This window comes from Perognathus longimembris, chromosome 3 (genome assembly GCF_023159225.1).
Source record: "Perognathus longimembris pacificus isolate PPM17 chromosome 3, ASM2315922v1, whole genome shotgun sequence".
Lineage (NCBI taxonomy): Eukaryota > Metazoa > Chordata > Mammalia > Rodentia > Heteromyidae > Perognathus > Perognathus longimembris.
The window spans coordinates 118886680-118913494 of record NC_063163.1 but is presented as its reverse complement, the minus strand read 5'-3'; the positions used below and the strand labels follow the sequence as shown (position 1 = coordinate 118913494).

At 41.9% G+C, this 26815-nt stretch overlaps 2 protein-coding genes across 5 annotated transcripts in view; both read right to left on the bottom strand.

Annotated features, from left to right (window-relative positions):
* Window positions 1–1280, bottom strand: part of Tecta (tectorin alpha) — a 67333-nt gene extending 66053 nt beyond the window's left edge. The window contains 1 exon segment of the mRNA XM_048344012.1: window positions 1034–1280. Within this exon segment, the coding sequence (XP_048199969.1) occupies window positions 1034–1097 (64 nt within the window). The 5' untranslated portion in view covers window positions 1098–1280.
* Tbcel (tubulin folding cofactor E like) overlaps window positions 1–26815 on the bottom strand; it is a 66122-nt gene that overhangs the window by 7198 nt on the left and 32109 nt on the right. For 3 of the 4 annotated variants that reach the window (XM_048344016.1, XM_048344014.1, XM_048344015.1), the window contains exons 6-8: window positions 25657–25783; window positions 23891–24007; window positions 8487–11502 (exon numbers count right to left, since the gene is read on the bottom strand). In XM_048344016.1, the coding sequence (XP_048199973.1) occupies window positions 11184–11502; window positions 23891–24007; window positions 25657–25783 (563 nt within the window). In that variant the 3' untranslated portion in view covers window positions 8487–11183. Of the gene's footprint in view, window positions 1–2841; window positions 2850–8486; window positions 11503–23890; window positions 24008–25656; window positions 25784–26815 lie in introns of those variants that run through there. The other variant, XR_007210552.1, reaches the window with a different exon arrangement.

Genomic DNA, 26815 nt, shown 5'->3' with positions numbered 1-26815 from the left:
AACTACTGTGATTTCCAATCTCCGAAGCCATTGTACATATATACAGCATGGACTAGCAAGAGTACTAGAATTAATGCGAGAAAGACGATCCTACCATGGCTCACCGCAGGCTGGAGAATTCACAATAAACATAACCAGGATAGTGGGAGCCCTTTTCATTAAACAACATGCGTTTTCTTGGAGTGGGCAGGGGAGATATTTCAGGCTACAAATAATACTATCATTTATATGCTACAACGATTTTAGTCTAGCCAGGCCTGCTAGCACATGGTTTTAATAGAGCTATTCACCAGAGACTTAAAACCACGTGCCAGCTGAACTTACCAAGCAAACCAGCAAGAGAAAGAAAAAGGCTTTGGGATTTTAGTCAGTCATAAAAGCATAAGAGCTATGTTGACTGCCCGTATCTCCCTTGTCTTAAGTCCACAAACAATAGAAGGGAATTTATGTTGCCTTTCACTTATCTGTTGTGGGGTAACCAAGCAATGTTACACAGAGAAAGGAATTATGGAAGTGGAGGATTCCATTATCTCATTCTGCTTGTAGCTTTAAATTTTTGGCCGTGTCATACATTTCCTGACATCCAAGTCAGCAAGATCAAGGCCATTGGAACTTAGTAATTTTCAGTTAAAAGAAAAATGTATTCTTGAGAATCTCTACCACCCATTAAATGACCTGATGGTAACCAATGGACAATGGGTGATATTTCTTTTTGTGCGTGTGTGTGTTTGCGTGTGTGTGCATACATGTGTGAGTGTATTACGGAAATAGCTTGCATTATTTCAAAGACCTTTTTTGGAAATGTACAAATTAAGTTTGAAGTTAAATAAGAAAAAGTAAGGCTGGAAGGGACTATCATTCAAAGTGACTGCAGTTTTTACCTTTGACAAGAGAATTTAATTTACATTTTTCTCTTGTTGTATATGTAGACACATGTATGCCTGCCCTTACAATTATGATTTCAACAACAGCATCTCTTTATAAATTCAGGAGCATGCTAATCAAGAGCTTTATGGAATTCGGGAGTACTCACCTTGGTGCTGTACAAGTGCGAAGATGAAAGAGACCCAAATTCTAAGCAATGATGAATAATTCATCCTGGAATTTTAAAAAGAAAAGAAAAAAAAATCCCCAGCTTGCCAGAGTAAACAGAACACCAGGTGTGCTTGGTGTCCAATCCCAAGACACAGCTGAACCGTCCTAGGGCAAATTCACATCACAACATCAGTCATTCTGCATTGGGACGAGATTCCCCGTCGGCCACAGGTCCTCCTCATGCCAACCCTCCATGAACAGATTAGGCCCCCAAGGAAGCCAGTCTGGAAGTGCAATGAGATCGTGCGAATTGTTGAAAATCAACTGGTAACAAAGATAGGCAGGTATCTTCTGTGCATCTAAGAGAGTACTGAGAACCAGCACCCAACCCTGAGATTCAGGTCTTGGGCTGGGTTTCTACACCAGGAATCCTGTCCTTGGTGAAACCCAGACTTCCTAATTTTCATACCAGGCTTTCTATCAACCAGGAGCAAAGAAATGTAGGCTAACACTCCCTGGGTTTCTCCACGGAAGGGGTTTAGAGTTTCCCAACACTGTTCCACACGCTGTGGAGCCAACCTAGCGTTTTACTGACAAGCTTCACAAGCCATCAAAGCCTCTGTGATCTAAGAGATCCACCGATTGAAAAAAGAGCTCAAGGACAGTGCCCAGGTCCTGAGTTCAAGTCCCACAACCACCAAAAAAAATTACATATGAGATTCACTGCTATTTGGATAGTGAAATGAGTAACAGCTACTTTGGTAAGAAAAATGAAGTGAGAGTTGTTCCTTAGAACTATAATAAAAGTAGACCCTATTGCACAAGTGATTAGTTCCAATGAGTTAATTGAACTTATTTGCAATCAGTGCAACTGGTGTTTCTTCCTTCTGTTAGGAAACCAGGCAGACTGTGAAATACCACAAAGCTGAGAGGCAAACATACCCACAAGCCCCACGTTCAATATCTATCTGCACAGTGAGCACCGGAGTGCAGGGCTAGACCACAAAGCCCGAGCCCAAGGGCATCCTTAAAAATAAATAAACTTCCTTTTCTTTTTCCAGTCATTTGAAGTGATCAAAACTCTTCAGCCCAACTTTCACAGGAAAGCAATGCATTTATCCTGGGAGCATTTTATTGTAGATTTCCAGTTGTCAGGCACGCACATTGCAATTTCAAGCACATATTCAACAGTAGTCAGTTTTGCTGAAAACTGTGTACAAGGATTTCAGAAGAGATCAAACACACTAGCAGAGGCAGGTGCCGAGCAAACGCAAGACAAGAGCCCTTAGGGAAGGAATGCGGAGAACAGTACAGAAGATGCACTTAGATATTTGTATTTATGGAGGGGGGAAAAAACATGTCACTAACCTGTTCGGGAGAGGCTGGAGGAACTGAGTCAGAAATATTAGAGCCAAATCTTGGTAAACCAGGAAAAATTAGGTAAAATAAGAATTCATGTTAGTTCTTCCCAATTCGCTGCCAAGTATTTCTGATTCCTGAAAGGATGTCTGAATCTCGTACTCGTACAACCAAAAATTCACTTAGTCCTGTGCTACAGTCAGGTAAGTGTTGAGTTGCAATCAAGCACCCCCCTCCCTTCCTATTGATCAAGGAAAAGTAAATCTAAAGATCAGTTTCAGGATTGCGTAGAGAGGCTCTTTTCCTGAAAAACTAGACCTTCCTCCCGCCCCCAGCCACCGCCCTGTACCAAAAAAAAGTAGATTCAGATGGAAATGTCAGGCACTTGGAGCTGAAACCTTGGTTCTTTCCGATCAAATCACTTTGCAGAGCAAAACACAAAAGAACCCCCCTCTCTCCCTTTGTACCAAAAGAAGGCAACTGTATAACATTACAGAATTAGCATCCCCAGGCCTGGGATTAAAACTGCGAACAAATCTGCTGCCTCTAACATCCAAATGAAGTTCGTTTTCTACAAGCTGCCCCCCCCTCTCTTTTTTAAATCTGTTCATGAAAAGGCTGTCCTCCACTTTCTCCCAGGCATGCATGAGGTATTTCAAGACACGTTCCTTACCTTTTCTAGGCTTTATTCCTTCTTGCTCTGTTACACTCTCTAGGCCAAGGAATGTTTTAGGCAAAAACCGAATGAATAAGGCACCTAACTATGGGCAGAAATTTTCACAAGGGAACCCCACAGCATGTCATGGACACCCCTCCTGATGTCCCAGGAGACTTTGTAGGGGGGGCAGTGGATGGGCATGGGTTAAAAAAAAAAAAAGCCCAGTGAACAGAAAAAACATCCATGTTAGGTCTTTGCTCCTAGGCATTCAGTGCCATGAGAAACATGGGCTTTGGCAGAAACCAGCAGAGACCTAAGATATTTAAATGGACCTTTATTAAGCAAGAAGTAACTCAAATGCAGCAGGTCATTCTTTTGTAAATAAAGAGGGGTTTAAAAACAACTTCACATTTTCCTCTGACCAGATCCCCAAAAGTAAGTTAAATAACAATTTCTGGTTTCAGATAAATTATCTTAAAATGAATAAGAAGGTTGGGGAAACTAAATTTGTAATCAAAATTATCCATTTCCCCCCCGCCCCACAAATAACCCCCAGAAACCTGTGATAATTCAGTAGGTCTTGCACAATGAGTTTATTCTTTCGTTAGTAACACGAGTCCTCTCCATATACCCATTCACAGATGTCACGTGGCCGCTTCCCTCTGAAAGGAATGGGTTTGGGTAACAGAATGTAGTTTTGGGGGAACCTGGTATAAAGTGAAATTAAACTCAAATCCAAGACTCACCTCGAGATGCAATCTCTTTGCCCAATCCTGATTACTGTTGAGTCCGTAGCAACCTAAAGGTGTGGGAGCAAAGCAGTTGATTTTGTTTAAAAACTGCTAATGGCACAGTAATTAGTAGTTGCATTTGTCTTTTCTCCCCCAGGAACTCAGAAATGTTACCATCCCACCCTCTTGACCCATATGAAAGGCTGTATCCTTCTTGGGGCAAGGCTGCTGCTGCGGCCAATGGCATCCAGGCATATCCAGGGGTAAATGCTTTTGCAAGTATGAGGTGGACAAACATTTCTGTTCAGATTTAGCCCAGAGGTAGGTGGAGAGGAGGTGGGGCTTGGAGTCAGTCATCCAAGAGAGGTGCGCTTTATGAAGATGGTGCTCCTTCCTTTCCAATGTAATGAGAAGAGGCAGGCCACCTGGCTCAGAGACCCATGCCTTCCACACCGGTTTGGTCCTGAGGCAAGAAGTATTCAGAGGTAGAGATTTGGGGAACTAATTAGATCCTGGGGGCTCTGGCCTTAGCAATGGGGCGGTCAGTCCACTGATCAACTCAAAATCTGAGTTGACTATTGGGAGGTGGTTGAACTGTAGAAATGGGGACCGGTTGGAGGAGGAAGCTCACCGAGGCCACAGAATGCCCTCTGCCTTGTACTATCTTTCCTTCCTGGCTCCCATGAGATGGGCAGCTCCTGCCACCACCATATTCTGTCTTGGGCTTAAAGCAATGGTTCCAATGGGTTGACTGAAACTTCAGAAACTCCTTTAAACTCTCTGTCTCTGTCTCAGGTGTTTATCACAGTGACAAAAACTCCAGTGACCACATCCCGCCCAAAGGCTTCCACTCGCACCACAAATGGAAGGCTGTGGAAGGTCTGATGCACAGGCACCAGTCCAGGGCACTGGGATCTGCTGGGAAAGGACAAATAGCACAGCTCAGATGACGCCAGCTTCCTGAGCACCCCAGTGTTTGCTCAGGAAGTAGACAAAGCATCCCTCTGAGGGGAGTTCCTCTACAAGAGATTGGGGGCAAGAGCCAATTCTGATGAAAGCTTACGACAGACAATAAGCATGGGGCTGCAGGGCAAGTAACCCAGCACTCTTCATGAGTACTCAGCTGAAGCAGTGTTCCTACCCTGCTAAAGAGAAATAATGGCTTCTATGGAAGGGGTAGAATCTCACCAAGGATTAAAAATCATAGGTTCCAAAAGAAAGATGGCGGCTCACCAACTCTGATCCATGTTGAGTCTAAGTGCCTGGATTTGCAGCAGCCTGACAGGAAGAAGGCAACACTGCACTAACCAGCCGTCATATGGAGCCCAAGGCCACTGCAGTCTTTGACTTTGCAGGGATGTGACAAATAATAAAACTAGGAGGCGGGGATGCTCATTTTATACAACCTCAGTAGAGACTGGTTTGGCAATATCCACACACAAATCAAAATCACAAACACTTTGACCTTTTGATCTAGCCATCTCACCTCTGGGAATGCATTTCACAGAGGTATTCAAACATGTCAGAGAACATATGCTGTTTACCACAGCAAATCAAAAAGAGAAATAGATGGGAAGGGAAGGAAAAACCTCAAATGTAAATGAATAGGGAATTGGCTAAGTGGATTGTGGTTCATCTATATACAAGGGAAATGGAGTCTATGGAGAGGGCAGTGATTCTTTGTGTTCTATTAGTTCTGCAAGCAAAATAAAAAGCAAGATGCAAGGTAGTGTATAACACAGTAACTTTGCTGTATTAGATGCAAGGTAGTGTATAATACAATAACTTTGCTGTATTATGGGGGAACAATTAGAATATATTCTTGTCTACTATGATTTGTGTGAACTCTGATGAACACACGGAATGAATAAAAGATGGAGCACAAACATAGAACTTTTCAATTGTATATCTTCATTACAATGCTTGATTTTCAGACCATGTGCATGTTATCTACTTAGAAATTGAATTTAAATGTTTTAAGGTCTCCTTGTCAGAAAATCTGAAATTTAAAACAAAATGTTAACAAGTGAAGCCATTCATACTGCCCTCGTATTTCCTCATAAGTACAGCTGACATCTGCCCTGAAATGTGTCTGATGTTTCATTAAACATTTTTCTCTTGAGTCTGCCTTTGTTAATGTCTGCCTCTCCTATTCCTGGTGGTATTTAACACCTCTGTTGTTACTTAGTGACAAGGAAGCAAAGTTGGGAGCCTGTGAAAGACTCAACAAACTCAAACTGCACATTAGGTTCCTGGTGGAGCTAGCTCTTGAAGATGGCAGTGGGTAACATGTCTGCTCTATTTTGCAATATTTTTGCATGCTTCCCAAGAGTCCCTCTTGAATGCTACAGCAGTGACAGCCTCATCCTTTCCCACAACAAAGCATAAAGGCTCTGGCAAATAATAAACTACCTTCTTTCCTTCCTATAGAAACACCAACTTTAAGTTCGCATGGAACACCGGGTCTCCATGACACGAGTCTGAGCTGGAAGTGAACATCCTCTCTCAATGTTGGTTCTGCTGAAACCAAGCTCTAAGGTCCCCCAGTCACAAACCAAGTGGTCAGTCTTCTTGCATCCCATTACTGGGTCACTCCGTCGTGTCAATGGCACCTACCACCAGCACCCAGAGTGGTACTTCAGAGGAGCAGGGGACGGGAGACATGCCAGTCATAACATCTAGGTATGAGAATCAGCACGAGGGCATATTCAAGTCTTGGTTTAAAGGTATTCCATCACAGAGTGAGTCACTTTAGTCAACAGATGTTGAAGACCGCCTTATTTTAGTGTGCTAACTAAAGACTAACACTGCAGGTATTAGGGGCCAACTTCAGCGGCTGACACCCGAGTATGGATTCAATGTTCAATGCATGGACTAAGCAAGTTACTTGTGTTTGAATGCTGGTCTGTTGACACGTGCCCATCGGGGGACTTTTGGCAGGTGACTTCATCTGCGTGCCCATCATCTCCCCACGAGTAAGAAAATGGAGATGACAGTGCTGACAGCACAGGGCTGTGAGGACAGACCGGAATTTCTTTTTCCAGGAGATGGAAAAGCAAGTGTGACTGGGAGGTGAACCTCTTGCTCCGGAAGCACTCTGCTGGCTGGAGGGAGCCACGGCTCTGTGCAGTCCACGGGCTATCTGGACACATAGGGCTACTTGGAAGAGCTCAGAGGAGCGCAAAACAAACACCAAGTAGAATGGATCACAAAAGTTAACCACATCACTCTGCAACTTGAATAGAAAGCAGATGTAATCCTGAATTAAAACAGGTTAGCTATTAGGTCCTCCTAAAGCATTAGGGAAAAGTTTGTGGGCTGTCTTTGAAATACAGAAATAAAGTGTGGTTTGGATCTTAATTCTCGGTAGTAATTTAATTCACAACAACTTGTGAAGAAATTATTCATAAGCAGATAGAGTTCAAACTCCCTAATACTTCTAGAAAATTAGTTTCCAAAAGAAAAAAGTAGCCTTTGAAAAAAATTCAGCCAAATGAGATTTTCAGTCTTACTGGGGGTGCCAAATGTATCGAGACGAAGGACCAGGAGGGAGGGCAGAGGCCTGTTAAAAGTACGAGATGGTGCTAACAGAAAATCAGTATCCATTCTTCCAAATCCTTCTCCTGTGACTTACACTTCCAGCAAGGTCCCGGCTCGGGTCATCAAAATGGCCAAGCGCCTCTGCTCCCCAAAGAACTCAACCAGAGAATCAATCAATGGTTATTGTTAGCTGTATAAAAATAAACATGTACCTTTGACCCACCACTCCAGGAAAAACAAATCAGAACACAGAGAGAAAATGGACTTGAATTTTTAATTTTTTAAAGATTATCTCTCTATATATTAATAAAAAGTGCAAAGAATAGACCTTCATGTTTAAATTATATTCTAAATAAAATATATATATGTATATATATTTCCATTAACTGCAGGAGACAACTGGCAAGAGCCTGAGAGAGTCCAGCCCCTCTCCACCGCTACAATGGACATACATTTTAAGGAAGCACCTATGAGGAACAGAAGAGTTCACCACACCTCTGGAGACAGGCAGAGTTTCTAGGTGGTCTAGAGAGCTGTTCGTATGTTCAATCTAACATGAAATGAAAAATCAAATCCATGAACGGAAATTACACGGCGTGTTTTGAATTCAGGTTTTCGGTGCTCACGAGCCAGTGCTGTCTGATAGCGAGTCACAGTCACATGCGTTAGGAACACAGCTCTCCACGGTGGCCATCTGCAACGTGTGCAGCAAATACCCTCTGTGCTGTCACCACGGCGGATGGAGCAGCACAGCTTCTTTCCTCCTTTGTAAAATTAACATTTCCACCCCCTCCCAGCAATGATAAACATTTGATCTTACTACACAAAAGTGGGCCTATGCATTGGGCTTCATTTTTGTCAAAAATCTTAAAAACAAAAGAAAACAACAAGGAGAAGCTGTTTTTTTAATGCACTTCCGTCAATGGTGGCAAGGACAATAAAAGCACTTCAACAGTAAAGGTATGTTTATGACTCTGGACTTTTCTGTAGAGCAATTTGGGATATTTCAACAACTTGCACTGTGGCTTCAGTAGCTCTGCAGCCACATGCAGAAAGAATTCCCTGGTCTAAATGAAAATCGAGGCGGTCTTCCCTTCCTTTCTTGTGAGTTTCTAGTTCCAGAGAGGAATGATCGATAGCTGTCCCTGGAGCGGTCTATCTGTGACAGTGGCCAGGACAGCACTTTGCCTCCTAACTGTCAATAATTTGCTCTCATTCACTCTGGAAGAAATCAATATTAAAGTATGGAGAAGCCACAGACGATCCGTTAGGCAAGTTTTGGGGACTCAAAGGTCTGTCCTCTCTTCTTTCCTCCGTTTGGGCCTGTTAAAAGATAGTTTTGGTTACACAGCACCAATTGTACTTCAAAAGCGGCATCTTTCCTCAGTCACCCAAGTGACTCTGTAAGTACACATGCTCCAAAAGCTTTCTCATTTACTTCTGCTTGGTAACGCTAAAAGACCAATAATTGTATTCATTTTTCTAATAAAAAATGATTCAGCAATTATTCAAACCATCAGTTACAGTGCCTTAAAAATATCCACATCAGCTGAATTAGACAAGTTCCCTTGACATGCAGCCGTATAAGAATTCTGCCTGCTGCAGTCGATAAACACCATGCCCTGCAACAAGGGAAGAAACAGGTCTCTTGACAGTAAAAAAGCATTTCATAAAACTTTGTCATATATAAAATATCTTAGTATGACCATTCCACGTATGACTGAAGTGTAAGTGTTCACTCTGCCTTCCGCTGGGGGCAGCTGGGGATCTTACAAGTTCAAAAACTAAGAATGCATCCAACTGTCTCCCAGGCTGACAAAAGCACCCGGCTCAATTACACCGCTGCTCTCTCAAACTCATCTGCACTCAAGCGCACACACAAAGCACCCACAGTTTTCATCTTTGTGACACTGTTGCCATACTTTTTACCCCCTCTATTTCCAAAAATCTGTCAGGAAAATGTGACTACAAAATAATTGCTCTTGTCTCTACCCAGCCTGGGTCTCTGTTGCTCATTCTTAGGATTTTGAAAGCTAAAGTCTGCAGCAGCAGGAGAGCAGGCCCCGGGCGCCTACCGCAAGCCCTTTGGTTTCCACCTGTAGGGCCTCCGTGAGCGCAGATCTGCTCAGTAGGCCTGAGCCAAAGGCTTTAGAGATACCGAACCTGAAGTGCATCAAGAGAATAAGCATCTGCCACATGACAGAGGAAAACGTTTAAAGTAGCAATAATAAACACAATACCTCACATGAAGAATTTACAAGAGTTATCTTAAACATTTCATAAGAAAGGAAATCTGCAGTAGAGTTATGTAACAAAGGTCAAAAGGTCAGATGGAACCAGAGAACTGCATCCTCCAAAGAACACTTCCCCTGCCTACCTTCCACCTGCATACGCTAAGTACTCCTCGTTTCACACGTGTCAACGTGGAGGACCAAGAAAGATGTACCCTCAAGCAAAGTGCTACAACTGATTAATAGAGGAATAGAAGCGCAAACAAAAAGATGTCAGGGTAGGCAAGGGTCTAGTTTGTAGAGGAAAAGTGCTTTAAATGTGCTTCTGCAAAAAAAAAATATGACTTGGAGGCAATTTGGAGGTTTTGACATGTGAACTTTACTCATAGATTGTAAGCAGAGTTGTTTTCTACAGGAGTAACTAAATTAAAACAAAAGAACTGTGCAATTATGACATCACAAAAACCTCACAGAAGAACTGGGAATCAAAGTTCCCTTTGATTAAAAAGTTTCCCACTCCCTCTCTGCAAAGTGCAAGCAAAAGCCAGGGCTTTGGGTGGATGGCACAGGCAGGGGAGTGGAAAGCCTGTTTTCCCGGTTTCCCCCGTCACCCCCTCATGCACACCACGGGCAGTTTATGAGCTGACATTCTGCTCTCCTGGCCAAGGACTCTACTGGAGTCTTCATAGTCAGGCTTCTATTCCCAATAGCTTAAAGTAATTTTTAAAAAAATCAGAAAGAAAGATGGGAGGAAATGTACTCTTACGCAGAAATAAAAGAAACCTGGAACCTGACGTATTTCCTATTGTGGAAGCAATGACGGACATAGTGTCTGAGAGAGGTTGACAGTGCGATCACAGCATGTAAGAGAGCCGACTGCTCTGCCCGTGCTTCCGGAATGGCCACAAGTTTACCTGGAGTCTTCACTCTCCACATACCCTTCCTTAAGAGCCTAACAGTCATAGGTTCTTACTGATACCTGAGATCAGAGTCAGGCTGAAAATGCTTAAATCACACAAAATTATCTTGAAAGGGAGAGATGAGAGGGAAAAAAACCAAGCTGAGAGAAAAAAAAAAAAAACACCAATTAAGAACAGACTAAACTATTAGGTAAGCATATGCTGACACAGTCAAAGGGAAGGAAATGAGAGAGGGGAGGGAAAAGCAAGAATGGGCTTGGGGGACTGGTCCTCACTGCGGAGCTCCCTCATGTACCCTTCCGAGGGGACACGGCTCTTGCTGACGTGTGAATACTGTAAGCTACCCTCTGACGCGACCCTTCGGAGGGGACCCTGTTCACGCGATCTGCACAAGGACGCCTGAGCCATGATCACCAAGCGGCAGACAAACCCATGAGCACAGCACACGGACGGTGATGTCTTTGTCCTCGTCCATGAGAGGGGGCAGATGGACTGGAGATGCAGCCAGTTCTGCTGGCTGAGCTGAAGAAATCTGCGGTAGAAAATACCAAAAACAACCCCTTACCCATTCTAGGGGAAAAAAGATATAAAACCCCTCTCAAAGCAACACAAAACAAAAATAACATTTTCCCTCCTAAAGAAAACCACACTGGAAACAAATGCCCTGCAAAAAAAATCCTTCTGTGTGTTTTTACAAGGCTGGTAGAGGTTATTTTGTTTTGGATTCCACGTAAATTTTATCTCCATCCCTAATGCCAAAGGAATGTAATGCCCGGGAGCTGTACTTCATTTCTTCTGGGCCAAAGGGAGCTTCGTGGTCAAAGTAGTAGAGAAGCATGTTGCTTGTGGGTAACTGCACAAGACTTTTCAATTGTTTCTTTAGTTCGGCAACTGTTTGGTCCAGACGAATGCTCATTTCCTCCACGTGATCGTTAAAGTGGACTTCCACTTTCGCACTGCTCTGGGGCCGTAGGTCCACTTCTGCCAGAGGCTCCAACTTCCCATATTTTGTGATCAGTTCATGATACCTAGAAAGATAAAAACAACAGCGTCAGTCAGCTTCAACTACTGCTGCATGAACTATGGACTTCTTCCAAACTACTGGTAAACTACACTGCTGCTTCAAACACCAATACTACCTCATTCAAACAGCATCCATACACATGTGCATGTGTGCATGTGTGTATGTGTTATGAACCAATATATGCAGTGACTGGATGACATGTGGACCCTGCGACCTGATACGGAGCTCGGTGGAGGCCACAGGAAAAGCACATTCTTGAGGACAGAAGAGGCATTTGTTCCCGAAGAGGGTCACCATGCATGAATGACATAAGAGCAGGCTCGGAGAATAGGTCTTGTGGTACAAACCTGTAATTCTAGTACCCTGGTGGCTAAGGCACGTGATCACAAGTTCAAGGCCAGCCTGGGCTACATAGCAGGGGGAAAAAAGCAAGGAAGGGAGCCTTAGAAAGAAAGCTGAATTTAGAAAGGCAGGTACTACAAGAATAAGAGAGAAAGGTTGAATCCCCCTGAAGAACTCGCTTTCTTGGGGGTCATCATCAGGAGAGCCAGCTATCGAGGCACGTACCTTGGTTCTAAATGGGAAGATAGAAGGGGGTTCAGAGGCCGTAAGAAGCCATAAACATTTACACAAAAACACCTATGTTAGCTATTGAACCTGCTCCTCCATGAAGGAGTTTTGAATGTACCAGTCCAGAGTCAACTGTAATAAAAGCAATTTATGGGAGAGTCAAGGATACATTTGTGGTAAATAAGGATGTTCTTTCATCAAGGCAGGAATTAAAAGCAAGCCAAGAGGAAAATTATACAAGTGAGAATAGGACCCATAGGTCAAATTTCTTATGTGGAAACTCAGGTCCACTGTCAGCCTTGGAGGACCTGGATATGGTTTTACTGGAGAAGGTGGATAACTTCCTATACACTGGGGGCGGGGGCAGGGAGGATGCTGAGAAGATTTAATATTGGCTTTATTATAACTAAGACACATTGAGGCTAATTAAAGATTAGAATATCCTAGTTAAGGAAGATTATTCTTCAACCTCTCCCACTCCACTTTGCGCTTTTGCTCAGTAAAATCATAAGGTCTCATAATAAGTTTGGTAGGAACATTAATGACATACTAAGGCATCTGTGCTTAGAGATTAAATAACAGGGAATGGTAAAAATAGCACTGACTCTGACTTTAGAGCCTGACCCCATCTTGTAATGAGCTATGTAACTTGGCAACTCACTCAGCTCTTATAGCTCCGTGTCCTTACTAGTCAAGCTAGGGCAAAGATGCCTGTACTTCCTACCTTAAAAGACAGTCTTAAGAATTAGACAACAGATGGATAAACACCACAAATTCTAGGTTATTAATATAAATAAAAGCACTGACATCATAGCTTACATTATTAAAATACCTCTTAGAAAACAGAAAAAGACTGGAATCTACTTAGGGGAGACTTCTTAGAAAAAATGGTTCATATAATCATACAGACTACAGAATCCTGTCTCAGAACTTAAGCCAAAAGTTGATCTTTCTGTGGCTGTTGATTGATTAATTACTGGGTTTTTGAGACAGGGTCTCACTAGGTAGCCTAGTTTGAACAAATCCTTAAGCCTCAGCCTCCTGAGTGCTGGAATTACAGACCTAGGCCACCACACTCAGCCAAAAACAGCACATGAAACAAAGGACTAAAAATAATCATCACAAGCAACAGAGGAAGTAGCGTAATTTTTTTTATATAACCTTTTAAAAAGGCCCAAAAGTTCTGTGTTAAGTCTAACAGCATCTTCTCCCCAGCCCATCTCCTATCATATACATCAAATAAATAAAAATGGATTAAAAAATGAACATAAATCTCAACTTGAGACGTCTTCTTTCCTACAGAAGTCGACAGAACAACCACTCCAGTCTTCAGACAGGGGCATCGATGTCCAGCACCAGGAGAGGGAACTCCCACTGTGTGCCAGCACAGAGGCGGTTTGAAGGGGAGGTGAACACTTTGAAGTATAAACAACAGGATATAAAGCAGCAAGAACACCCACAGCACAGTAGAAAGAATAAAGAAAAGGAATACAGTAAATATGTAAGTGACAACTAGAGGCAGAACTCAATCTGACAGTGAACTTGACAGAAGAAAATGCCCTACAAATACTAAGGTCTAACTAGGAATTCACACACAAATAAATAAATAAATAAGAACACAGAGATGACTCAGACTGTAGAATATGGTGAAAAGGGACAGTATAGAATGAATGAAACAAATTTGAGGACCAAAGTACCATTACTGCCCAAATACATTGGAAAGAATGACCAAGAATATTATACAGAACCCACTTTTGTTCACAAATGTCTAACAAGTAGTTATTTTCAAACAATAAAGGAGATGGGCAAGAGTACTTATGAGGAATGAGGAGGGAGGAACCAAAACCAAAATTATTCAATAATGAAATTAAAGAACTAGTAGTAAGCCTGAATCCATTTACATACTAAGCTAAAACTCATAACGGTAATACTTCCACTCATTTTATCCATCTAAATTAATCTCAACAATGTATTTGTAGACATAATGATGGGCAAGTGTATTTACAAGTTAAATGACCTGGGATACTGCAAAGTCTTAAATTTTTCTCGAAATTAACTTGTCCAGAAATTTATTGCCATTCTTAAACATCTTTCTATAGTCTTTCATTAGCTCAGTAAACAGTACCAAAAGCTATCCAATTATCCTAACCAGAAACTACATGACCATTTGATTCCTCTTTTCCTATTGCTCCTCTCCACTTTTCTCATTCTATACATTAACACATCTTACTGTCCGCCTAAAAACCTTATTAATCTATTTACATCTCTGTGCCTACATGTTTTTCAAACACAAGTACTCATGGTCACTGTTATTAATAATCCAGATTGTTACCTTTTCTTTAGATGCATAAACTAGACGGGCTCCCACAGTATCTTTCCAACCTCTTCCTGGTAGACACTCTCTTGGAGATGAAATTTAGCTTTCACCAATCACAGTCCACCCTCTGTTTCCAGAGGTGGTGGAACCAGCAGATATGGTATGGAGCAGTTCAGGCAGTGGCTCCTTAGATACCAGACTGAAGTACAAGAAATGTGTTCCCGGAGCAGGCAGCCTGGCAGCAGCTGGCTAATCCCGGGATGATGCCTAAGGTGATGTGATCAGCACCAAGGACAGCAGCCTGCCCTTTTCCTTGGGATTCCGCTGGTTCTATAGCATTACTGTTAAAGGCAATCATGGGAGGCAGCCTAAACCTGTTTCTTCCAACTCCCAAGGATTTCGTAAGGACTTCATTGATTGTAGGTGGTTCTGGTCTCTTTCTTCTTGAAATTGCTCATGACTTCCCATGTCTTCGGGTAGCTCAAGACAATCTTGACTATTTTATTGTTAAAGTAATCATTACAAAACACACATCTGATTTCCTTGCTACTCTACATATCAAAATAAAGCCTCAATTTTGTAACGTGGTTGGGGAAGCCAGAACTCTGGGTGAGACTAATCTAAAAATAAAAATGTCTCTAGACAATACCGAAAGAGAAAAACAAACAGATTCTGTAACTAGCAGCGCAAGAAGGGCTTGACACACCAGTGCTGGCAGGGGCTACATCTGCCACCATCCTGACTGTGCCTGCAAAGTGCGTCGTCTCTAGGGCCTCCATCCAGGAAGGAGAAAACAGCCCTTGTGACCTCTTCACTTCAGCCCTGGGAAACTCTAAGCAGAACACTCATCTAAGCCACACAACACCCAGGGTTCTGAACTACAGAAGTTGTGACAGAGTAAGTGGGCATTGTAGTAAGCCACTAACTTGATAGTAATTTGTTATAGCATCATCAGAAAACAAATAAAAAGACGCTTTGTAATGTGCTTCCTTCATAACTTTCCAGCCTTATTTTGTGCCATCACCATTGCCATTTTCAGTACCTTCCTTTCTAAGAAACCTTAGAGACTATTACATAATTTACAGATGAAATAACTGAGACACGGTTCGTTAACCCTCATGGCCAGTGAAAAGGTAGAAACTAGAATTCAAGTCTTAGTTCTCACCATCTTAGTGGTTTGTGGCAAAAAGGAAATCTCATCAGGCCCCCAAACCAAATGCTTCCTTTTATTCTTCTTCTTCTTTTTTTTTTTTTTTTTAAATGAGATGAGGTCTCACTATGCAGCATAAGATGGCCAGCCTGGGAGCTGCTTAGAGGAAACTGCAAAATCATCAGGCAGGGAGAGTTCTCAATCCAAAAACAAATGTATACATAGAAGATAAGTGAAATAAAAACTGATGGACTAAGAGACAGACAAATCCTCCACAATTGTTGGAGACATCCATATTCTTCACTCAGTAATTACTAAAACAAGAATGGAAAAATTATTTATCCCTGGATAGTACTAGCAACCTGATCTAACACAGTTGACATTAAACATACCACCTGATAATATCAGAACATGTTTTTATCATTTTTCAAAGGTGATATTCACTAAGATAGACCATAGTCCAAGCCAAAAACATACCTCAAACATACCAAAACAGGTTTAAAAGACCTAAATAGCCAAGATTTTTTCACCCTAAACTAGGAATCATTATCAAAATAATTACTATAAATCCTCAAATACCTAGGAAATAAACAGTGCATTTAAAATAACTTATGAGTTAGAGGAAGTCACAGAAGAAATTCGAAAATATAACTAGTTCAATAAAAAGGAAATGTAGATAAAGCATGTTTGGAAGTAAATGTAAAGAATCAAATGATAATATAAAAAAGAATATGGAATCTTAAAGGACCCCAAGTAGCCAAAAACAATTCTAACAAACAAAGTTGGAGGAGGACTTACACTTCTTGACTTCAAAACACACTACAAAATCAAAATAATTAAAATAGTGTGGTACTAGCATTGGCAGACATAAAATCTAATGAAATACTAATAGAAACCCCAGAAACAGACCTTTATTTTTTATTAAGGTGACAAGAACAATCAATGAGGTATCAGGAAAGCAGGGTATCTACATGCTAAGTAAAGAAGATGGGCCTCAATCTTGCACTGTGAATGCCATTACCATAGGATCCAGGGGTTATACTCCTAAGCATTCATCCCAGAGAAACAAGAGCTTACATTCACATAAAAGCCTGTACATAAGGTATTCATAGAAAATTATCTGACTGATAAAACCCCAGAGTAGCGTAAGTCCAGATGCTCTTCAAACGTCCTCTGAGGATTAAGCACACTGGTTAATGAACATATACATGTAAGAAAATGCACAGGAAAGTCACTTAGGGCAGCACACACCTGTACCCCAGTACCAAAGGCCGAGGCGGGTGGACTGAGAGTTCCAGTCCAGCCTGAGCTACAGAGCAAGACCCCATTGTATTTAAGGAGTAATACATTTTAATGTTAAATTTATGAGTCCTTTCTTCTTATTGCAAACTTTTAAAATAAGGAAATCTTTCCCTTTTCAAAGACTGCTTATTGTAATCTAATTTTTGTATGTATGCCTTAGACCACCTTGAATTAATATTTGTGTGGTTTCAGAGAGTGACCTGAGAGTTCTTGCCTTACCAGCCATGTGGATGGCCAGCGCTGACCACTGAGAGGGCAGTGGCTCTGTGTGGATGGCCAGCGCTGACCACTGAGGGGCAATGGCTCTGTGTGGATGGTCAGTCATAACCACTGAGGGGCAGTGGCTCCGTGTGGATGGCCGGCGCTGACCACTGAGGGGCAGTGACTCCGTGTGGGTGGTCAGTCATGACCACTGAGGGGCAATGGCTCTGTGTGGATGGTCAGTCATGACCACTGAGGGGCAGTGACTCCGTGTGGATGGCCGGCGCTGACCACTGAGGGGCAGTGACTCCGTGTGGGTGGTCAGTCGTGACCACTGAGGGGCAGTGGCTCCGTGTGGATGGTCAGTCATGACCACTGAGGGGCAGTGGCTCCGTGTGGATGGTCAGTCATGACCACTGAGGGGGCAGTGGCTCCGTGTGGATGGCCAGTCGTGACCACTGAGGGGCAGTAGCTCTGTATGGATGGCCAGTGCTGACCACTGTGGGGCAGTAGCTCCGTGTGGATGGTCAGTCGTGACCACTGAGGGGCAGTAGCTCTGTATGGATGGCCAGCGCTGACCACTGTGGGGCAGTAGCTCCGTGTGGATGGTCAGTCGTGACCGCTGAGGGGCAGTGGCTCCGTGTGGATGGTCAGTGACTCCGTGTGGATGGTCGGTGCTGACCACTGAGGGGGCAGTGGCTCCGTGTGGATGGTCAGTCGTGACCACTGAGGGGCAGTGACTCCGTGTGGATGGTCGGCGCTGACCACTAAGAGGGCAGTGGCTCCGTGTGGATGGTCAGTCATGACCACTGAGGGGCAGTGACTCCGTGTGGATGGTCGGTGCTGACCACTGAGAGGGCAGTGGCTCCGTGTGGATGGCCAGCACTGACCACTGAGGGGCAGTAGCTCCGTGTGGATGGTCAGTCATGACCACTGAGGGGCAGTGGCTCCGTGTGGATGGTCGGTGCTGACCACTGAGGAGCAGTGGCTCCGTGTGGATGGTCGGTGCTGACCACTGAGGGGCAGTGGCTCCCTGCCACACACCTTGTTTCTTTATACAGTTCCATCTCAGGACCTGTTCTGTTCTCTTGGCATATTTGTCCCTCTCTGTGTCAATGTAGCAATGCTAGATTACTTGACATTAAGTCTTAATTCAAAGTGAAAAGATTATCTTGAACAGCTACAGAGGGAATAAACTGCAATGCATATTGACAACGAATCAGAAAGTCCTACTTGATACTTTAATGGACATAAAACAAATTAGCACCTAAATTCCTATTAATTTTTGCTAGTGATTACTTCTTGTAGTAAGGAGTAAGTCACAAGGCAAAAGCACTGAAATGATGTCTGCAATATATATATATATATTTTTTTGCCAGTCCTGAGCCTTGGACTCAGGGCCTGAGCACTGTCCCTGGCTTCTTTTTGCTCAAGGCTAGCACTCTGCCACTTGAGTCACAGCGCCACTTCTGGCTGTTTTCTATATATGTGGTGCTGGGGAATCGAACCCAGGGCTTCATGTGGAGGAGGCAAGCACTCTTGCCACTAGGCCATATCCCCAGCCCTGAAATATTTTTTAACTAAAAATAAACTTCAAGTGGAGTAGAATATAAATGGCCATTGATTCTGAATAGTGTGTAGGTGAATATTTTCTCATTCTCAGTTTAATTCATTTTTAGAACATTTTAAAAGCAAACAAACACAAGAGGGACAAAACTGGCTACCTGCTATACTACAACAAAAGTTCAGACCACAATTTGGAGGGTTGGTTCTCCTCCAGCCTTTCCTTTGCAGGAATATTTAAAGACTGTACCCCACTCTAATCAAGATCAGGAAGGTAGTCTATCTCTTGCTGGGCTGGGAAAGTGGCAAGAAGTCAAAGTAAAGTCCTGGGTAATTAGAATGACAAAGACTGCCAGCACCAGGGAAAGCTAGCATTTCAGAGGCTCTCAGAGGGCCAAGGACAATGTCCCTTTTGTTTCTCATCAGACTGGCAGCTGAATGTGGAGTGCTGTGTCACAGGCCTTGTCAGAGGATGATGGAGCCTGGCAATGAAGAGAACCCCAGGAGACCCATGTGCAGTGCAGGAATGCGCCCTCTCAACAGCAGGTCCTTGTCTGGAAGGAGCGCGAGGTAACGGACACAGCACACTAGAATTTCTCCAGCATCCGAGACAAGACGGGCCTTCTCTGGAGTAGGGTCCCTGCTCTCTCAATAACACAGAGATACAATCAACCCAACTTAGAAAGGCCATTAGCTGCAAGCAGGGAGAAACACTCCCTACACTTTAAAAAGCATACCACTAATGATGAACAAGCATTTGAGAAATGTCTTGTGGAGTCCTGGGTATCACAAAGAAGGTTTCCCAGAACACCGTTGTGGGAAGCATAAAGGCAAAGCAAGGCCTTTAGGAAAACAGTTTCTGGCGTTGCCATTCTGTCTTTCATGAGAGCATTTCTTCTTTTCATTAAATCACGGCTTACCTGAGGTATGTCTCATCTAACTCCTCTTTATGGAAAGCAAAAATTTCAGGTCTGAAAAATGACATATCTCAAACAAATGCATTTGCTTCCCCCCACTGTGCTGATGAACAAAAAGAAATCATTGAGCCCCAAATGCATGGCATGTTGAATTCTGAAAGAAAATTTGCATCTTTTTCCCCCTTTTCTTCTCTTTAAAATTAAACAGAAGAGGCTACGTATTAGGTTAGTACTAAAAAAGCAATTTAAATTCAATCTCTCACAGGAAATGGAGAGAGACAGCAAACATGACATAAAGGAAAAACTGGTAAATGCAGACAATGTGGACAAAGGGCAAGGCAAAAATAATAACCATGTGCTGGAATCATCAACGTGGAGGTTTCTTCCTCTCTTAAATGATATTTATACACCTCTGGAGAAATGAGTAGAAGTACCCAGAGTTTCCTTAGGACTGAACACTCCGGGGAGTTCAGTCCTATCATATGCTGCTCTAAAGTGAACGAGCAACCTGAAGCACACTCGTCATCTGCTAATGTCCCAGGTCTTCAGGTCTCCTTCAGCACCTCCTAACCACCACCAAACTCCACCCCCGGAATCAAACTGCTCCCCTTGAAACTTTCATGATTTCCTACTACCCACCAGAAACCGCCCTGGGTCCCAGAAGGGCAGTACCAAGTATCTCACAGTCTGTACAATTTCCTACTTTCCTTATGATCAGCAAGCCAGTACTTCCCACTCTTTATTGGTCTGTTGTTCAATAGGCACAAAGATTTATTTGAGTACAACCCAAGCTAGCCTCGAACTCACAATTCTGCCTCTGCTTCCGGAATGCTGGGATTACAGGTGTGTCCACCATGCCCAGACAGAGACTTTTTTTCATTCCTACATTAGATCTCAAGGTACATTTAGACTTAGTGTATAGGAACACAACCTTAGTATTCCTTTTTTTTTTTAAGCTCTCTCATACTGACAGAAGAGCAGATGCTCTACCTTGTGTTTTCCATACCCTTAGTTCTTGTCAGCACTCTCAATCACTGGGAGCCTTTCATGTGACCATGTGACCACTTGCTATTTCACTCCACCAGGTGAAGAACTTACAGAATGATTTCCATGAACACGATGATTATGTTTAGGCGAGAAACAAATCTCAACTTGCCCTTAGTTGCCTGGGGGTCTGCTATCTACAATTTATTTCTTATTACTAATTTCCCAGTGCCAACAACAGAAATGACCTCTGATCAACTTAAGTAGGATAGGCATTTAGTAAGAGAGTAATGAATGCTGTTTGGCTCTCAGAATTGACGAGATTAGGCTTGGGCAGGATGGAGGAGAAGCAAGGCTCAGCCAAGAGTTTCACATCTCAGAATTCTAACAGTATGCTTCTGACTCTCTTAGACAGGCATCAGACATTTACAGCTCACCTTTGGATTTGTGACTCTTCCATATCTGTTGTTAATAATCTCAGGTAGACTCTCTGCATTGCACTTCAGATTTGAAATTGCATGTTTATGTCACTTTCCCTGTGTTCTAGCTTTTAGGGAATGGAGAAGAAAATGTTTGCTCCTCTCTTTTTGAACTCCTTTCAGGTTCCTTATCTCAGATGTCTTCAGTCCTGTTCCTCTCCCCAAGAGGACAGGCTTTCATTGCTTGACAGCCAAAGTTGGCTATAAAGGTGCTTTGTATCCACTATGATACTTGGTCCCTTGTAGTTTTTATGTAAATCCTGTAGTGGATTTATCTACCTTATCAGCACGTATTTCCTGAGCCCTTGTAAGGTGCCAGGAACTATGTACAAAACTTACAAAGGAACTATGATAGTTCTTGTGCTGATGGCAACAGGATGATGAATAACCCAGAATTAAAATGTATTAGTTGTGAATTAGGAAGTGATATCTAAAAAGATTATTAGTACTACACTTTTTTACTTGTCTTCCAAATTACATGCATAACCTGACCCTTAAATACTACCAAATGAGGAGTAGTTATTGAAAGGTAAAAAAGGATGACGCTATAGATAATCTAGTGTCTCATATGAAATTACATTTGAGCCTTAGTTTTCAAGAAGGGTGGAGGAAACATTTTGGAGAAAAGATGACATTAAAAAACAAAACACTGCTTAACTTGAACTTCCTATAAATGCTAACTTCCATCAAACGTTCCTTTAACTTGGTTCCCTAAGCTTTTCCTTCTCTTTTCATTTTCCTACCTGTGTCAATTAAACATGAAATAGCTCTTCTTTACTTAGTCATAATTAAGTTACCCAAACTGTTTTTGAGGGCATAAGTAGAGTCATTATGATTGGCTGAACATCCTTTGTGGTAGCAAAGTTATTTTGCAAGTTACATGGACTATTTGCATCTGTTTCCATGTGACTAAGTGTTTTGTCAAAGGAAGTCTTTAAGGCTGATCTAGAGATTTATATATTGTTTTGCTATTCCAGAAAAAAATGTTTAGGGGACCGAAAGGACACACACTTGAGTGTTTAAGTGTGTCGTGTAAGTGTAAGAGTTACAGGTGCTCAATTATCCTTTCTGAAGCCTTGTACTGGTAGGTGGGGCTGGAAATTTAGCCTCAATGCAATAGCTTCTTCTAGTAAAAATGAATTATCACTTTTATTTACTTTGTAAAACAATCAAAGATGAAAGCCTCTATTTTCTGATTCTTGGCCTTTGAGCACTGTAGTGTTTGCTTTTGCAGTCAATAGACTCTTTCTTCCAAGCCTTTCCCGTGCCTTGTCCCTCAGTGGCTTGGGTAGCAGTGGTGTGCTGTTTCACAGAAAGTGCAGGGTGTGCTACGGTGACTGGAGAGATGTTCTCCCTGGGCTGCTCATGTTTCCATTACTGGACTCTTCTGCCTGACCAGAAGAACTTCTAGGAAATAACTCTGGATTCTCGTTGCGTTGGAGAGGATAGTTTAATTTACTTACTGAATACCTACTATAAACCAAGAGGCACTGGGCTAGAAACTAGAGATGAAAGGACAAAGGAGTAGTGTCTACATTCAAGAAGCTTGCACATTTCCTTGGCTGGCTCCTCTGTGTTCTTGACCTCTAAAGGTTGAGCTCATTCCACACCTTCACACTTAGGCCTTTCCCCTTTGCTACTCATCATCTTCACACTTTTAGTCTGCTTTGTGGCTTTAAATGTTTTCTTTAGTAACTGTCACATTTCGCCTGTCCCTAAATTTCAGACTAGCGTTACAATTCCTTTCTTGATACTGTCTCCTGAATCTTGACATACAATATGTCTGAAACCAAATGTTGACTGTGATACCCTCCCTTTCCCAATCCTATTCCTCTGCAAGTTTCCCTCCATTCTTCCATCCTTCCAGTTGTGCAAGACAAGAACCTCCAGGTCACCCTTGGCTTCTTTCTTCTTAGCCCTCAATCCATCAGCTTTCCATTTTAATTTTTACTTTTTGTTTTGAGACAAAGTTTTATCATGTAACTCAGGATTGCCCGGAACTTGTATCCTGCCCTGGCACCCAAGTGCTGGAATTATAGGCATGCATTATAATGTGCAGTTTAGTCTTAAAAAGGACCATATGTAACTTCTTTTGGTAACCAAGTCTAGTTGCCAAAAACTAGAAACCTGCTTTCAAAGGTCTTTTTTTTTTTTAAATTCTTAAGAGATTTTCCTCTATTACATTTTTTTTTTCTTTTCTTGCCAGTCCTGGTGCTTGAATTTAAGGCCTGGGTACCGTCCTTGGCTTCTTTTTTGCTCATGGCTAACACTCTACCACTTGAGCCACAGCACCTCTTCTGGCTTTTTCTGTTTATGTGGTTCTGAGGAATGGAACCCAGGGTTTCATGCATGCTAGGCAAGCACTCTACCACTAAGACATATTCCCAACCCCCTCTATCACATCTTATACTCCTTTTACCTGTGTAGACTATTAAGTATCAGCTAAATAGCACATCTCAACTCTTTTCCCACTTAACCATCTTAATTTCTTTAATGCTTCCTCTAAGATCTATTTTTCTGGTCTTTTTCTCATATTCTATGTACCAAATTCTCATTTGCCAAGACTTCTCAATTGTAAAACATAGTTTATATCCTAAAATCAGATGTACTATAGATGAAGAGACTAATTTTAGGGTAGGTAAGGGAATGATCTTGCAGAAGAGGAATGAAAGGGAATTGATGGCATCAAGTATGCAGTGGGAATTACTGGAACCAGTCAAACATTCAATCATCCTTTATATGGGTGCAAGACATGCAATACATTGTGGGAAAGGAGGGAAAGTTGGTCTGCTTTTGTGTTTTTTCCCTTTCCTTTTCTTTCTTCTAAGAAGGATCCCCAAAAACAAATACTACTAGGCTGCCTCAGCATTCTACAGGGCTCTGCTGCGCTAATGAGAGGCAGTGTTTACCTGAATGGCACTTCTTCCTGTGGAACATCCACGTAGTAGCGAATGAAAAATCTCTCAGAATCTTCTCGTTCACCATCGGTAACCACACTGCCATTAAGTTTGGAAACTGATGGCAATCTGTAAGTTCAAAGCAAAATAAAGACATTTTAAGCTACTAAACCATTTAGCTTTAGAAATAAAACAACTGACTTCAGAGCCGCTTCTTTTGAAATGACACATTTGATATAGTTTTGCTTGTACATAAATACTAACATGAACTGAAACTGTATAAAACAACCAGGAAAATCCAGTTTTATTTTTAGATGTGATACTGTTCTTTCATGATTATATCCTCTGTTTCAAAGTAAGATTCTACACAGCACAGTATAATTTAAATAAATACAATACCAGCCACATATGCAAATTTAAAATTACCCTATAGCCTCATTTTAAAAAGAAAAGCATTAATTGTAAAAAAAATTGTAACTATATTTAAATCAATATATCCAGAGTATCATCATTTGAACATATAATCAATATTTAAAAATAATAAGCTATTTTATATTCCTTACACACAAATTATTTCAGATCCAGCCTGTATTTCGCACATTTGAAATCAAACAAGACAAACTGCAAGTGAATATAGCCACAATTAACTAGTGGCAGCCATACTAAACAGCATATGTTTAGAGAGCAGTTAGTATAATATAGTTTCATAATCCAGGAATTTATTGTACTTGTAGAATAATCATGTAAGAAAATTCAATGAAAGACTCATTGTTCTAAAAATAAGTGTGTCGATATTTCCTGCTTCAGTGAGATGCTAGCGTATACATGAACAACTGTGAAGCCGTGACGATCCGTGGAGTATTAGCTGGTCAGAAAGATCAATACCTTAGTTTAAGAATTACTCTTCCTCAGAGAACCTTAAAGTCCTCTTTCAAGACTACTGTGTACAAAGTGGGTGCTGGTAGCTCTTATCTGTAATCCTAGCCACTTAGGAAGCTGAGATGTGAAGATCCTGGTTCAAAGCCAGCCTGGTCAGGAAAGTCCATGAGACTCTTATCTCCAATTAGCACCCCCCCCCAAAAAAAAAGCTGGAGATGGGGCTGTGGTTCAACTGGTAGAACACTAGCCTTGAGCAAAAAAGTTCAAGGCCCAGGACTGGCACACACACAAAAAATACTATGTACAGTGTGCAAAGAGAATAAAGCAAAGCTCCATGGCCCTTTACATTTTTGGCAAAGTCTTATTTCTGTTAAAGGGTCATACAAAAACACAGACTCATGGGAGACTTAAGTAGGCTAGAGGCAACATCTGTGACATTAAAGACAAGGGAGGCAGAGGAAGACACCAACAACAGTGGTCATTCTTCATACTGACATTCATCATACTGACATTACCCAGTTTCCAGGGATCTGCACTGTAAATGATTACTAAGTTAACCAAGGAAACAAAGACAACGACAACAGAAATGATTCTTCATCCTACAGACTTTCACTTTGTGACCCCAAATGGAAGTTCAAATAAGTTAAGTATCAAAAGCATAAAAACAGAAGATATCTGTGAAGAAATTGTGGGCTCAGCTAGGCAACAGCACTTCACATTTTCCTCATTGTAGTCCATTCTTCTTTATTCAAGACTGGGAGCTACAGAAGCAGCTCCTTCAAGTCCAGCCTGCTCAAGAGCTAAATTCCTAGTTCTTATCCTCAGCAAAGAGTGCATGGGCACTCTAATGAACAATAAGGCTCTGTGAAGAGAAAGCAAATGAAATCAGGACAACAAACCTGGCTACGACCAGCTTCCTTCTCTCCTCAGTGGTATACGGCTGGAGGAGAGGAATTCCTAGCAATCTCACTTCTTCAAGTTTGGGGAATGAATTTAGTTTGTCAATGTCTTCCCAGGACTGCAAACCTAATTTGAGAAAGATATTGTTTAAGTAAGTCCAGAAAAAGAATATACAGATAAAAAGATAAACATGGGCAAAAGATTTCAATGACTCTTAAAATCTAATATAATAGAGAGCTTAAGCTTACATTTTCCTCTATCCAAGAATAAAGTAAAACACACAAGACTTTTTCAGAAAAATATGCAAGGTGGTAGTAGCCTGAAGTCCCAGCTACTGAGCCAGGAGGATTTCAAGTTCCAGGCCAGCTTGTGTCATATAATGATATTCATCTCAAAAACCCAAACCACAGTGGTATAGGAGAAAGAACCTGATTCTTAGCACATTCTCATCTCCTGGATCTATCAAAATGGCCTGGAGTTGGGGCCATGCTGGTGTCAATAAACACAGTGTATGTCACGAGCATAGAGAGTTTTCAAAGGGGAAACTGGCTAACTCATTTTAGGAAGACATGGCATGTAACTACTGGTCAGAGTTAATATTGGCATACCAAATTTTTTGTTTCTTTGTTTTTTGGGTTTTTTTTTGCCAGTCCTGGGGGCCTGGACTCAGAACTTGAGCACTGTCCCTGGCTTCTTTTTGCTCAAGCTAGCACTCTACCACTTGAGCCACAGCGCCAATTCTGGCTTTTTCTATAGATGTGGTGCTGAGGAATCAGAACCCAGGGTGGTTTCATGTCTACAAGGCAAGCACTCTACCAGTAGGCCATATTCCCAGCCCAGGCATACCAATTTTTTTTTATAATGTATTCTAAAATGGGAGAAAGTCGAAAGAATCAAAACTAAAACTGATCACTTTCATGATGTTTTCATCTTAATGACATGGAAGGGATCCCAAATCATTGTTAAAACCAAAACCCCAAATTTAAAGTTTTGGGTAAGGATAACACACAATAAGCTATGATTTCAAGTCTTAAAATAATGGCTGTGAGCAAATGGATCGACCATGTCAGTACCTGGTCTTCAAAAAGAGGAAAATAAATAGTCATAAGATGTGAAGGTGGTCAATTTAGTGTCCTAGGAAATCTGTTTCAGAGACCA